This window comes from Cyprinus carpio, chromosome A4, assembly GCF_018340385.1.
Source record: "Cyprinus carpio isolate SPL01 chromosome A4, ASM1834038v1, whole genome shotgun sequence".
Lineage (NCBI taxonomy): Eukaryota > Metazoa > Chordata > Actinopteri > Cypriniformes > Cyprinidae > Cyprinus > Cyprinus carpio.
The window spans coordinates 8,951,569-8,967,679 of record NC_056575.1 but is presented as its reverse complement, the minus strand read 5'-3'; the positions used below and the strand labels follow the sequence as shown (position 1 = coordinate 8,967,679).

The 16,111-nt window shown below is 34.9% G+C and overlaps 1 protein-coding gene across 14 annotated transcripts in view; it reads left to right on the top strand.

Annotated features, from left to right (window-relative positions):
* Positions 1 to 16,111, top strand: part of LOC109066706 (glutamate receptor-interacting protein 1-like) — a 224,518-nt gene that overhangs the window by 149,415 nt on the left and 58,992 nt on the right. For 13 of the 14 annotated variants that reach the window (XM_042739498.1, XM_042739525.1, XM_042739541.1 and 10 more), the window contains exons 2-3: positions 5,085 to 5,165; positions 15,040 to 15,175. In XM_042739498.1, coding sequence (XP_042595432.1) covers positions 5,085 to 5,165; positions 15,040 to 15,175 — 217 coding nt within the window. The remainder of the gene's footprint in view (positions 1 to 5,084; positions 5,166 to 15,039; positions 15,176 to 16,111) is intronic. The other variant, XM_042739533.1, reaches the window with a different exon arrangement.

Sequence of the window (16,111 nt, the reverse complement as noted above, 5' to 3'; positions counted from 1 at the left end):
ATCTTAGAAAATTAACCCTAACTTCACTTTAACAAATCCCTGTATAACTTGCTCTGACACTGTTTTTGCCTTTTTTGTTTTGTACTGCTCTGTTATTATTATTATTATTATTATTATTATTGGTTACTAATTATAGGTTACATTTTAAACAAACCCATAAACCTAAGTACTGCATGAGCAATCTTAGAGATTCTTGCTGAAATAAGCAACAGTAATTACAACTTTCATTAAAAGACAGTTAATTTGCATAAAGATTGGGTGCTTGAGGAACTTTCTCATCATTCTCATCTTAAAATTAATTTCATACTTAATTTCATTCAAATTTAATACAGTACGTAATGTTAAGATGCCTAAATTTAATATTAAATAATATTAAATAAACTTGACTTTATTTTATTATTTTTATTTATTTATTATTTTTATGTTGTATTGCTATTTTAACCAATATTAAATGTTTTATTATTTAGTGTATTTTTTCCATTTTAAAGTCTGAATAATTAAATCTATCTTTTTGTGCCATAATTTTGCTTTGTTATAATTAGTTTATTCTTTCAATTTAGATATTGAATGCCAGATTTTTCATTGTGGTCTCTGGCTTTTGGGCCACTGCATATTTGTTTAACAGGAATGTGCCAAATTAATTAACTTAATTTGCATCAAGATTGGGTACTTGAGTGTAGACTACATAAGTTCTACATTTATCCAACTGTGAATTGCTGGAATCGGTATAACAAATATCCATCATCTGCATCTGTGGAGTGGGAGATTCGTATTTTGTCAGAGAGTGAGGATTACAAAGGCTTGTGTTCCTGGTGGTCTACATTCACTTCCTCACTGCGCATGTGTCTCGTCCTGTGATTCTCTTGTCTTCTTATTTCTGTGTGTGTGTGTGTGTGATCTGCACATCACAAGCACTGAGGCTTTAATTTGGAGGGCTGTGTTTCATGTGATGGTGTAACCTAGACAGGCGAGAGCCACTTTGTACTAACACCTTCTGCTCGGATGCCAAGATGAGCCTCTCCCTCGCACTTATTCATTTTGTCTCTCTCCATCTCTGTAACCAAGATTCAGGAAAAGAGACAAAATCATCGAGATCCAACAGCTTTTGAATGCCACACAATTCACTGACACTGAGATGGATTTGTATCTCAATCTCAATAATTTGTGCCAGGTGAAATTTAGTTGGATTGCTTGGTCCTACCCAGAGTTTTACTACACCGTCTCTTTTATACATTTAACAACACTTTAATAGTGGGTGCATGGGAAAAAAAGATGTGCCAACTATTTATGTATAAATATTTTCCAGAAACCATATTCTTTTGACTTATTGTGTTATAGTGTAATGAAAATATAAAAGGCAATTATTAAAATTTGGCATTAATGAGAATTCACATTGTTTTCTAAATGCATGTTAATAATCTGATCTTATTCATTCAGCAAGTTTCATGCTTTCAATTCATTCATTCATTCATCATATATATATATATATATATAATTGTGAAAACTCTAGCCTTAGACCTCCCAAGTTTGGAAAACCGCTTTCGCAATGATCAAGCAATCCACATTTGACAAATGGACTTGGTCTACAGCAGAAGTGCTAGTGCAAAAAAATAAAAAAAATGCTCTAAAATTCATGAGGGAAGCCATGTTGCTACAGTGTTTTATTGTATAATGAATAAAAGCAGCAGCATCTCTGCTATCCTCATTCAAAGCAACGCTCTGATGAAGGAGCGAAGCCTTGGGCCACTATATGGAAAACACCCACATGCTGTTATACACGTCTGCATAGTAGACGTCCATGAAATGCTTTGAAACTTTCGCATGTAGGAGCATTTTGCATTTCGCTGATGGATTATTCTTTCTTTTCACCACATGAAAACAAATAAATCTGCTTCCACGCTGTCTTCCGTGTTGATTTTCCAAAATAGCGCTAAACGTGTTTGAAGACGATGATCAGATTACTGAAATAAAGGTAAACTTCATTCCATGATGCCTTCGGCTTAGAACCTGTGGTAAATTCAGAGAAATCTGATTCCTGGATGTGCCAATAATCCATTTACTGACCCCTCTGTTGTTCTGGTCATCACTTGCTTTCACTAAATGGGTAAAGGATCTGAAGGTCTGTGTGAGGAGTCTGTCGGTGTCATCTCTACACATCAGCTAGTTCATAGACACTGTGGGATTACAGTTCTATGCATTTTAAATGAGTCTGTCTTCTCTGCTCTCTGGGGAGATGCAAGCAGTCAGTTGTCGTCATAGTCAGCGAGCAGTGCTCTTTTTTTATGTAAGGACTACCCAGCAGATTGTATTGGAGGAAGGAGGGTAAGCTGGATTGAATCTCCAATTCATTTCAAATCTATTGGCAATTAACTGGCAGTTTCAAATCGACTAGTCTATCAAAATAAAAACAAATTGCTGCTACATGTTCCCTGGAAAAATCATTTAGAGGAACAGAACACATCAGGTTCTGTCAACATATTGGTTTTTGGTAGATACTGTAAAGGATTATTATTATTTTTTTTTGGTCAATATTTTTATTTATCAAATGATATTACATGCTTATTTGTGGACTTATCCAATTTTACAATTATTTCTGCTTTCATCAAGTGCAAAATTTAAGGGATAAAGCTAGATTTTAACCCACATTTACCTCTAATATATTATTGTAAAATGTACTCCAAGTACTCTAATCTCAAAAATTAATTATTCCAATTTCATTTTGTACAAAATATTGAGAGGCCAAAATCATCACAACATTGATTTTACATTAAAAAAATATTGTTGCAACATTGATTTTATGTTTGTATTTTATACCAATTTTTTTTTTTTTTAATTTTCTATAGATAATTTTTTAGTTCTTTTTATTTCTTATTTAATCATGGTTTTTATTACAAATACTAAATAAACCGGAATATTTCTTTATTTTTTTCCACCAAAATGTTCCTGTTTTACTTTTTTGCCCTGGTGTTTATTAGATTTTGAACCCCAGATTTGTCATTGTCTTTGACTTTTGGAGCTCTCTGCATGTTTGTTTAGCAGGAAAGTGCTTTTAGAATTTCAGCTCCATCTCCATGAGTAAAAGCACTCCGTAACGTGGTTTTAGTGAAGAGGGCATTCGTTAATTTAACAATTTGCTGCATTTGATTTGACACAGAAATGCCCCAGGAGTTGCTATTAACTGAATGAAGCAAACGGAGAAGACTTATTTCTCATCCCCTGTGGTCTTCTGAAGGTTCCTCTTAATTTTGACCTCCCCTCATTTCCATGAAATTACTTCTTAATGAGAGGGTATTTTAATACATCCTGATTCAGAGCTTTTTTTGCCTTTGGATCAGAAAAATAAAGCAACAGTGGGATGTTGTGTTGATTCGGGGCTCTCTTGTGCTCACTGACTTGTGTCCAGCCTATTGACCACATTAAAGACAAACTGACCAGACGCTCAATTTAATCTCAAGTGAGACTGTCAAAAAAAAGCGAATGAAGCCAATGTAGTCTGTTTCTCTTTTCAAAAGTAAAGTAGATTTTTAAAATCTATTTAAATTGTAAATATTTCATCATATTTGCATGATATTTCATAATGTTTCATCAATGCTACTAAACTAGTTTGGAAAAAAAATAAATAAATAAACTAACTACAGTTAGTTAACACACACACACACTCAGCCAAAAATTTGAAATTAAGATTTTTAAATGTTTCTGAAAGAAGTCTCTTATACTCACCAAGGTTATTTAATAAAAATACGGTAATATTATTACCATTTCAAATAAATGTTTTCTATTTCAGTATATTTTTAAATATGATTTATATCCTGCACCAAATGGGCATATTAAAATGATTTCTGGAGGATCATGTGACATTAAAGACTGGAGTAATGATGCTGAAAATTCAGCTTTGCCATCACAGAAATAAATGACATTTTAAAATATTTTTAAATAGAAAACCGTTATTATAAATTGTAGGAATATATTATATTATTACTGCTTTTACTGTATTTTTGATCAAATATATGCAGCCTCGGCGATAAACATTCTTTTAAAAAAAAACATTAAAGAACTGGATTATTCTAAACTTTTGGCCACCAGTAATATCTTTTTATCGACACATGATTTAGCAATTACATTTTTAGGCAATTAATAGTATATTCATAAAATTCCCCCTTGAGCATCTTAAGATCATTATGACCTCATCTGCATATAATTTACATATTTGCATTGCAGACAAGACACATTAACAGATACAATGGTGCATTAACAGTACTAGAAAGGCAATTGTAGTCATGGATTAATAACTATCATCTCTCAACTGTATCATGTTAACTTCTGATTTAAGTGTTCCATACTACTTAACTCCATACTAAATATAGTGCATCAGTACTTATAATTAAGGGTTTGTTCAGCGTTCTCACCCTTATTGTGAACAAGATTAATAGCGTGCCTCACCAAGCAGATTGGGATATAATGAAATGATGTTTATAATTGTCATCCTTTTCCCGCTGTATAAATTTCCATCCAGTCTCGTGGGCACTGACACGCTTCTCCACATATGTGTGATCTACTGTCAAGTCTGGCTGTGCTTTGCTACTGCAGTCAAAGTAAACAGCCATCCTGCTGTTCTTTAAGGGCTCCATTATTACGGGACTCCTGCTGTCTTTGCTCGGTATTCCACGACTCTAAATCTGAGCACACAATCGGATGACCACAGCTGGAGCTGTTCACACTCAGAGAGAGCGGTGATGCACTCACCGTATATCACAGACGGGAGGCCACTGTTCTCTTTTCAACATGTAGGACTGGCTGGGGAGAGCGATGTGTTGCTGAGTGTCAGTGTGCCTTTTTATTACATTTGAGCATGTGTGTGAAGAGCTGACAGCTTCTTATTCAGATGATTGTTGTTGAAGGCTACGTCTCTTTGAGGGCGCGTTGGTCATTGTTATAGCTGTGTGTACATGACAGCTATCATTTCCTGTGAAGAACGTCCCCTTGTCTTCAGTGCCTTTGATTTTGTGTACATTGCTTGCATGGTTTTTTGCTAATGAAAACCATTGTGTGGTTTTTAAATGTCTTGGTTTTCTTGTGTTTTTCAGATGAGGGGCCCTACACTAAACACTCCAATCCCTCCAGGCCACCAGATGGTGCTCTGGCCATTAGGAGACAGAGTATTCCAGGTACAAAGCACAATGTCTAACCTGTCACTGCAGTAATAGTGTAAAATATGCTGGGTTTTATTTGAAGGTGTGGTATAGTATGATGCTCGAAAAGTGACTTATATAAACAAATTAGCCTTAAAAGTGATTGTTTATCATTAACAGTGTACATTGACCTATGTGCCGGTATTTCTTTTGTATTATTAAAAGTTTATTTAGAAAGTTTATCTAAATTTATTTTATAATTTTATTTTATTTAGTTGGATTTTGATATTTTGAATTGATGTTTTTTTTTGGCTTTACTTTAACAAATAGAATTTGTTTTGGTTTTCCTTTTTGTAGTCAAAAACACTTTGCAAGATCCTTACATTATTTAGCATACGCTACTGGTCAAATGTCTGAACACATTTGACTGAATTTACTTCTATCATGTTTACTAAAGCATTTGTAGCTAGAGATTTCTGCTTAAAGACTTTAGTAAAGAAATGTGCCCCTTTTGTGTTAGTTGAGATCCGTTTTGAAGTAGAGCTCGTTTCTATGCTAGAGGTAAAAATATGTCTCAGAGGGTGTTGAAATAAATTCCCTGTATAATCTCTCAGTACAGAACTCTAAGCACATCAAACCCATCTTCAGAAGCGGCTAGCGTTTAGAATGAAGGCTTTGGGGCCTCGTGCCCACGTTCTGATATAGCTCCACGCTGTAGGCACGGGCTCTTTGGACTGCCGTATTAAACCATCCATCTGAAGACAGATTAGGCGCAGACTGTGATGCTCCTGGTGAGTCCGGTGTGATGGTTTTGCAGTTGAGGGTACCAGAGATGGTGGCACGTCTCATAATGCTTCCTAAGAAAATCACTTACTGCCAAGAGTGGGATTAGAGGCTACTGTCAAAAAAATACTTCACATACATCAGAAATAGATTAATGCTGGAGGAATGTGACTAAATATTATAAGCGGAAATACACAAAGATGAGGAAGTTGACAATGCTTTTTTTTTTTTTTTTTTTTTAGATTTACTTCATTGGTCGTTTCTGACTTGCTCAAGGTCTGAGCCTTATGTAATCACAATTACTCACTATAAAACTTGCAACATATTCTGATGATACAATATTTTATAATGGCTTTTAAGATGTCCATTCGCATTGTGCTTAAATTATTTAGTATTCCAGACATGTTGGATAAGTTCTGTTTATATGATTTGAGGGAATACTAATAATTAGAACACTATATCACTAAGTTTATGTCTTGGTTTATGCAAAAAAAATTTATGCTCATGAGTTGTTTAAGAATAATAAAATCAATTTAAACAAAGGATTGAAACTGAAGCATTAAAGTGAAGCGTGACTAGAGCTGAGTGGCTTTAGAGAGACAGAAAGAACAAGCCTTCCATGCTTAGACTCTCCAAAGACTCTAAATGCATCTGGTAAGTGTAGATATCCTGAATTTTTAAAGTGTTAGTTTTAAAATATACAGTATGCTGGAATAGTGGAAAATTAATTCATGTAGCAACTTTGTGCTGTGCCCCTCAACCTGAGACTATTTAGGAATTCACTGATTTCAGAATTGATTTGAATGCAAATTCAGTTTTGGAATTTGAACTGAGGTAGCAAACAGGGTGCAGATTTGTCATTCAGATTTGAATTTTAGGAAGTAGAATTAAAATTGAATGAACGAGTGAATATAATTTTAGAATGAATTATAAGCCCAAGTTATCGTACATTGACATTTAAAAGTTTGTGGTTGGTAATTTGATTTAAAAAAAAATAGAGTAAAAACACTAATATTGTTAAATGCTATTACTGTAGAATTTAAAATAACTGTTTTCTATTTTAATATATATTAATATGTGACTCCAGTCTTCCGTATCAAATGATCCTTCAGAAATCATTCTAAAATGCTGATTTGGAGCTCTTATAATAATAATTATTATTATTATAAATGTTGAAACTTTTTTTCAGGATTGTTTGATGAATAGAAAGAAAAGCATTTGAAATATAATAAAAAACTATTTAATGTGTCCTTGATGAATAAAAGTATTCATTTCTTTTTTTTATCCAACTTGATAGATTGATAAGAATTTTATTTATATTTTTATATATTTAATGTTCTTTTTTTTTTTTTAGATGTTAAGTAGATTGAAAGGAATTAAAATATTTGATGTTAAGTTGACAGTATTGAACCTAGTTTAGATATTTTGTATTTATATTTTGTATTCTTTCCTCTTGTGTAGTTGTTGAATTTCGTTTAGCTGCAATGCAGTAAATTCCTCTTTATCATTTCCATTCATATTCCAATTCAACACACTTTTGCAGAATTCAATTCTATAATCCAGTGAATGAACTGAAAGTAAACCAGAGGCAAAATTCTTGAAAATAAAAATCAGTAGCAAAACAAAGATATCTTGGCTAGTAAAGCCTGATGACTTCATTTCAGATTCAACAAGTCTCTTTCCAAGATTCTATCTCTGTGTTTTTATAACGCTGTGAGAGACGCCCAGGAGAGTCACTCAATCATGTGAGCCTAAAAACGCTGTGAAATAATGCTGAGAATGGCTGAAGTCTCTCCACTCATGCACCTTCAATGATCTCACTGCACATTTAAATCTCCTCAATTAGTCCTCTGCGTTGTTATTAATATGGATGAGGGGATTAGCAAATTGTTACCTGGAATTTCACAAATGAATCCACCGGGGGTCATGTTCTTTAACTGGTTATAATCGCAGTATGTTTTAAGCAACATACAGAGGAGCTGAGGCCTGCAGTGCAGGTGCGTCCCAAAGCTCACTGGGCTGCCGCTGAAGAGATACGGATGCATCATTCATTTATAAACTCAATTTCCTGCTACAACACGAGCTCACACTTATCCTAGATACAAGTCCCTTGGCATAAACATCTCTTTTTAAATGCCATGTTAGCATTCATTGGGCAGGCACAGAATGAGTGAGAGAGACAGGCTGCTGTCAGATGAGTTATCTGTGGATGGCATTGGGTACTGGCTTGCAAACTGGAAATGTTGCTGCATCAAAGTGATTCAGCACTTTCAGAGCTGCATGTAATGCAGGGTGCAGCTACAGAGGCGTCTATTAATTTGGCCTGAGGTCTGTTATCAAGCTGTCGAAGGTGTGAAAGTTTAATGGAGGTTGTGGCTCATTTTAAGGGCTGTTTGTGGTAGTTTCTTGTGAGCAGAGTTTCTTAGGAAAGTTGTTGTTGTTGGGTGTTTCTTCAATTTCAGACACTTTTATGTCCCCAAAGTTGTTTCTTAAACTTAAAACTAGCAGAAGGTTTTGAAACTTTTAACCCATCATTGATTAATTTTTTTTCTACTTTTCAAATGTATTTTTATTTACTTTTTATGTTTAATTGTACTTTTGTCTTTTTTTATTACCTACACTAATACTTTCAATCTAAAACTTACAAAACCCATTTTTAAAAATAGAAAAGGTATAATAATCTAAATAAATAAACAAATATGTTTGATGTTTACTGTGTAAAATATGTATACACAACCATTTAAAAGTATAGGCTTGGTAAGATTATTTTTTCAGGGTTTTGAAATTAGTGTCTTTTGTTCACCAAGGCTGTATTTAATTGATTACAAATACAGTTAAAACAGTAATATTGTGAAAAATACATTTTTGAATACGTTTTTAAATGTATTTTATTCCTGCAATGGCAAAGCTGAATTTTCAGCATCATTACTCCAGTCTTCAGTGGCACATGATCCTTAAGAAATCATTCTGATATGCTGATTTAATACTGATATTATCTAAAATTAACTTTATTATTTGATCAGAAATTTAAACAGAACAACATTTATTTGAAATATAAATCTTTTGGAACATTGTAAATGTCTTCACTGTCACCTTTGGTCAGTTTAATGCATCCTTACTTAATAAAAGCATTAATGCATTTAAAAAAAAATACTGACCCCAAATTTTTTAAAGAGTAGTGTATTCATAGGCTTAAATGCATGCTATATTATTTAGAGTAATTGTATAGAATATACATACAATGCTTGCTAATAAAGTAGCCTTAGCAACTCAAAGTATTAATTTCTGCATTCATCATTGAAATGATGGATTATTGTCATCACTGATTGTCATCAATGATTTTTGGATAAAATGGTTGACTCCTTTGTCGACAATGTTACTACTTATAATCCTCTGTGATGTGTATTGTTATACATTGTGAGTATATTAATTAAATGAACTACTGAGGACTACTTTGTCCCCTTCCAAAGGAAACAGTGTTTATATTTGAGGTTTAAAAGTGAATGTTGTTTGAAGATGAGTAAAGAGATTGCGAGCAGATGTGCGGGCTAGTACTTCATACCTCAGCGCGCCTGTGCAAAATTCATGATAAATGCACTGAAACTTTTTCTCCCAGAAGACCCTGTTTGGTGTAGGAGCCAACAGATAATATTTTCATTTGCCTGTGAGTTTTGTCCTCCTGTGGAGAAGTTAGTGCAGCATACAAATAAGTACAGGCAGTTTTTTTTCACATTAAGACAGACATTTAGCCTTTTAAGTATTAAAATGACACAGTTAATCAAATGATTGAAGTACTTCTTGCTTGTGGTTTGGGTGGTATTAAAGAAATGCATTATTGTGGTGTTTTTCCACTATTTTGATTGTCTCTAAACGTTCTCTGTTCGGGAATATTGATCTCTGTCTCACATATAACTTCAAAATGATGTCCATCAGAAGTAAACCTTTAAACAGCCTTTAAGAACCACTGTTTGTCAATTTTACTGTACTGAATAGAGTTTGATGGCACAAAAAGGGAATTGCGTGCCCCAATGTAAAAGTCTGCATGACTGAACATCATCAAAGAGAAATATTATTTAAACAACAGATCATTTATTCTCAGATTGCAAATATCAAATTACATTTTTTATTTGATTAGTTGCAGTTGATCATTTTTCTTCCCTCTGAAGGGACGGTTTAGAAATTGTGTAATGTATTCAGTCTTTTTTTTCACCCATGTTATAATTGAAGTAATTGAAGCAATTGTTTATGAATATGTTTGTTTTTATATCCTGCGAATGGTTGCTAGCATCAACCATTAGTCATGCCTGGTTCCATATTGAATTATGGCCCAATTTGTCAATTTGACTGCTAAAAGTTTCAATGGTGGAAAGCCAATTCAGTGCTGAGCCCACCTGCTAGTACGCCTACAGCCTTCATAGAGAGTTAAACCGTGAAGTGACAGTGGGCATTTAACCAAATGTTTTCATTACACCTCCAAGCAATGTCAGACACCTCGCTGCTGTCCCTGTCTGAGCTTTTCATAGAAAACAGAAGTGTTTTCCTACATACTGTATGGGGTTCACAGCTGGTGGGGTTCGTTTCTGATAGCGTGGCGAACAGCAGGGATAAACACTGCTAGATGCTAATAACCAAATGCAAATAAACATACAAGTAAAACATGAAAGTTTTTAAAAGAAAGGAGAAAAGTCTTCTTATAACTTTTACTGTTTGCAGCAAAGGTTGTGCATCCAATCAAGCTGTACGATGTTTATTATATACTCTATTAAATTATATACTGTTTTGTCTAAATAAATAAAATAATAAAATACTACAACCCATAATTTTCAATGGGAAAAAGGTGAATTTAAGCATCACAAAATCATGCATTTTGGTATTCTTTTTGAATTGAATATCATTGGTATTCATTTTGACATTTACTCAAGATTACATTTAACCGTGTTAATTATTACATTATTTAATTATGTATTTTAACAACTGAACTTTAAGTAAGCATTAGACAACGGAAAAAGGTCATCTAAATGTACAAATACAGCAACTGATCATGCACAATTACATATCCAACATTTGCTTAGTAATGCTTACATATACAGTATCATCTGGAATCATTATATATATAATATATATAATAAATTAACAAATTGTTTACTTTTTTACAATAAATGATACAGTGTTGGATTGTTTCTTGGACTGAAAGCCCTTTTTTGTTTTTCTTCCAGTGTTTGGTTGGATTTTTCAGTGCATTATCTATCAAGTTTGCTATCTGGATCAGTCTGTGATCGCAGATTAATGTTTTCTGTCACAGATTGAAAAAGTGATAAGTGCTTTAACCTGCGAGTGCCTCAACTGGCAGGGTAGACGTCTATATCTTGCTCTCTCCGTCATATACTCCATCTGTACTTTTATCTCCTGCTTTGTATCATTCTCGCACATGCTGTGTCAAGCAATCTTTCTGTCTCTTCCCCTCAATACCTGTCTGATGGCCGTAACATTCGATCCAGCCACAGAAATCTGTCGGCTTTGAGAAAGCTTATGGCCAATCTCATTACAGTGGCAACATGGCAAGGCAACACTAGCTCTGTCTGCCTCATTCAAACAGGAAAGGTGGAAGAGAGGACATGGAATGAAATGAGACCAGGAGTAATGGGATCAACTTATCAACTTCCACACCTGTCCCAGTGTAACCCTCAAAGCACAGCTCATTAGATCCCAGTGGCCCTTTTTCTTGCTTTGGGCCGAGATATTACGCTGAACCCTCAGTGAACTGAGAGAACCACGCTTTCCCCAGACAGCTTAAGACAGAGCTTGTAATATGACCATGGCAAATTGTTTGGATATTGAATGACCCCAGTGGGCCCCCCGGTGCAGCTGCGTGACATGGCTCACAACATGCATGAAGGATGCATTGGCTTGGAGGGTGTTTATGAAAAAGAAACAATTCAATAAGACATTTCGCAACCAGAGCTATTAAATACATACATACATATATACATACACACATACACACATACACACACACACACACAGCACACACACACACATACGACACAAAAAACACACAACACACACTACAAACATATATATATATATATATATATATATATATATACATATTCACCTAATGTTAATCTATTAAAACACTGTACATGTGGCATTTTTAACTATTTATTTATGTAGACAAAATAATTAATTTTAATAATGGCCATTTATCGGTTATCGGCCAATAATTCTGGCCAATATTGGTGTATATAGTAGACTATTTGCTTAAATGGTTTTCTTCTATGCTTTTTTTTTTTTAGGTCAATTGTCATGTCAGAAGAACTATTATCAAATATTGTTATGTAACATTGCAAGTATTTGTGGAAATGCATAAAGTATGTTTCTGGCCTCAGAAGGCATGTTATGTCAACCATATCACTTTTTTTTCCCCGTCTTCCACATGTGAAGGGAGTTAATTTAATGCTGCCACAAACCTCTGAAATACCCATAATTTATTCCTCACCCGAATGTGAGGAGAGAAATGACAGCAACATTTATAATTCGTCCCACTGTAATTTTTCGCTGTCAGGCGAATCCCCAGCAGTGCAAAGTTCTTTTTAATCAAATTATTTGATGAAAGCTGATGGCAAATTGAGCAGTTCTTTTACAATTAATTATCAAAATACTGGCACACAACATGAGGCCTGTTATAGATTGAACTCCTGTTAATATTGATTCTCGTTTTTTTTTCTCAAGACAAGATGTTTTGCCTCTATCACTCCCAAACACTCACAATCACACACTAAATTATTCAGCAGTTCCTGTTGGCACATTATAAGTTTGATTTCTCTTTTAATTACTTTGCTGTCTTTGATATATCAGCATGTTTGCACTGCAAGAGCCCTGCTTATCTCCATAGACTTGCCTAGAGGTTCAGGTTCAGGCCAGATATTGAGACCCATGCTAACCTCCTGGGTCACGTTTCAACATAGCTCCCTTCCCATGTCTATATGGCAGTGGTATCGATCTGAGACAGAGTGCAGTGTCATATCTGTTTCTTCACCTGCTGAGGTCACTGTGTGGGTGATTTACATGCAAATGTTTTGCAGTTATGGATTTTAAAGTAAAACTAAGCTGATGGATTTACAGATCCCATGATTTCATTGTCAATGCAGAAACTGTTCACTACGAGGTTTGTGAAGACTGACCTAACGGCTGTAAGTGCATGCATGCTGATATGGCTGTGCTTAAGACCAATACTGAAGCATTGCAAGAAATGTTAATTTGGACCACTCAAGATAATACACTGAGTTCTGTTTGTGCTTATTTTAATCAGTTGTTTAATGAAGTATTGTCTTTTTTTCAACTCTCAGGGCAGAAACTTTTCAAAATGCATCTCAATGAATGTTCCACCCACTGTAACAAATCACAAAATTAAAAGCAAGGCTTTATTTTGGCATATTTGCATGTAGTTACTGAACTTGGATTGGTGTAAAATGTTTTCAAGTTCAAAATTAAGTCACTCCATTAATGTGCTTTCATGTTCTATCATGGCTGTCATTTCAAGTACTTGTACCCAACAGTGGTGTTTACCCAGAATATTTATGAAGCTTTTTTGTTGCTAAAGAAGAGCAAGTGTCTTTCATTATAGCCTTTAAGCACCAAAGAGGCACTTTTTGTAGCCTGTGTACCGTTATTGCTGTCCTCCTGCAGTGAGATGCTCAGCAACTGTGTTCTGTCAGTAGCCTCAGGGGGGTTTAGAGCCTTGTCACTCCTCACTATCTATCCCGCCACAGAAAGACATACTGAGAGAGGAAAGGAAAGCAAACAAACACATATAAATCCATCTTTTCCTTCCTCCAGTCAGGAGAGAGGGATTACAAATTCCTTATTTTTATTTCTTCTCCAGCTTAGACAGCTGATGTAGTGATGGCAGGGTGTGAGAGAGGGAGGGAGAGAGCGCCCTGCTTGCACAGATATGCAGTATTCTTAACTGTGACTTTGACGGTCCCACTGAGGGATTGAATGACAGCCAGTCGATAGGGGAGTGACGCATCTGTCTTGACCAGCAATATCTATGCAAGACAGTGAGAAAGATGGTAAATATAAGACAAAATGATTTAAGGGACACAATTAGAAAAAATCCTAAAACTGTACATATTTATATGAAGCTAATTCAAACTATGAAATAACCCTAAAATAATTTTTAATAAATATATCACTATAGTTCATTTATATAAGTGAGGATAGCAAAATAAAGTAAACTGTGACATATTATAAGCAAAAAATTCTTCATACAGTGGACTACTAGTAAAATAACCATACATAAAATAATAAAAACCTAAAATTATTCAGACACTTTGACCTGACCATGTTTTTCTTAAGTGTTATCTGACACTAGCAAGATGAATTTGTTCTGACACAGAGTCCTTGTCATATTTTATTAGCATTTTCTAAACTATGGCGAATAAAATGTGATAATGTGTGAAATAAGCTCCAATTTGACTGTTTGTGTGTGTGTATATATACATATATATATATTTTTATTTTTTGTTTGTGTGTTAAATTTATTTGTTTTTTTTATATATATATATTTTTTTTTTTTTTTGTTTTTTTGTGTCTATATATGGTCATTTATTATATTTATAATATTAATTTATTCATGCCTTTTTATTCATCTATTCATTTTTATTTATTGTTTGTATTCATGTATTCATTATTTTAATTATTGTTTTTAATCTGTTTATTTTTAATTACTGAATTTAAATTTTTCCAAGTGAGGATGTTCCCAGGTGTTGTCAAAGAAGGTTTTGTCAGGTTTTGCGCACCTCTGGGGACGACTGTGTCCTCGACCTATTGCTAAGTGCAGACACACACACACACACACACTGAGCACTATAAAGTGTATAACTAATTACCAGCTAGGGTAGAACGACAGAGAGAGAGAGAGAGAGAGAGAGAGAGAGAGAGAGATAAAGAGTGTGTAAGAGAGGGCCAGACTGGGACGCCTGATCACAATCATTTAGAGGAGAGTGGGGTATGGCAGCGGCTGGCCTCCTCTGCTCCTGTAACCCTCTCATCTCCTGTCTCTGCTCTTCCTCTCCCATCTCCCCCATCGACCCTCTTCCTCATCCCTCCTTCTGCACTGCAGATGAGTTTAAGGGCACCAGCACTGTGGAGCTGATCAAGAAGGAAGGCACTACTCTGGGCCTGACAGTTTCCGGAGGCATCGACAAAGACGGCAAGCCCCGCGTCTCCAACCTGCGCCAGGGCGGCATCGCTGCCAGGTCAGTATTAGCAAAGTTGAATTTGCAAAACATTGTGGCTCTGACTTATCTGATTTGAGTTTTGGGAAACATATTTAGAAACCGTATTTAGTGTTGTTTGCTAAGGCTGTTGTTGTTAGAGTAATAATTTGAACCCAACTCAAATTATTTAGCACATACTGTAACTCTTTCCGCTTCAGGCATGAGTGATGTCTGAAATCTTTGTTTGGGCTTTTCAGGGAAGAAAAATTCATTAGACTTACACTGAAAGAGGTACTTAAGTCATTATGTAGTAAACATAATATCATAAATTCGGGGTAGACTTAAGTAAGGCACCTAGCAACTACCCTAGCAACCACATAGCACAGGGTAAATACATTTAAAATGCCGTAACTGCATACTGTAGCAATCACTCATATTAGCTTTACATTAGCATTGTTGTGGCTAGTTTTGTACAGCTAGCAAGCACCAATCACATATTCTTTAGAAAATATAAAAACAACTTTCAGTTCAGATTTGTAGATGCTAGTTTGCAGAAATTCACCTTCATGGCTTTGTGTTGTCAGGTTTTTGTTATCTTTTTGTGTTTATGCTAATAATTTTTGCTAAGACATCAATAGACAGGCCCGGAGAGATCAATGTTTGCATAGTCTGTCGTGCTGGAGCATTGTCTTGGAAGTATATTCTTTGTGTGTGTGTGTGTGTGTGTGTGTGTGTGTGTGTGTACATTGTTTTTTCTGTACACATTGTCTGTGTCTGTGTGTGCGTGTGAATAAGGAAGACATAATCTTTTAATCAATACTGCATTAGCCAGAACTTTTCTCCCATTTCCCTATTGGCTGTCAAGCATGGCAGACAACCTACTGTTCGCTAGTGTATCAGCCCTCCCCTAAACACACACACCCACAATCCTCAGAAAAAGGATCCATATTGATATCCCAGAACACTGATACACTG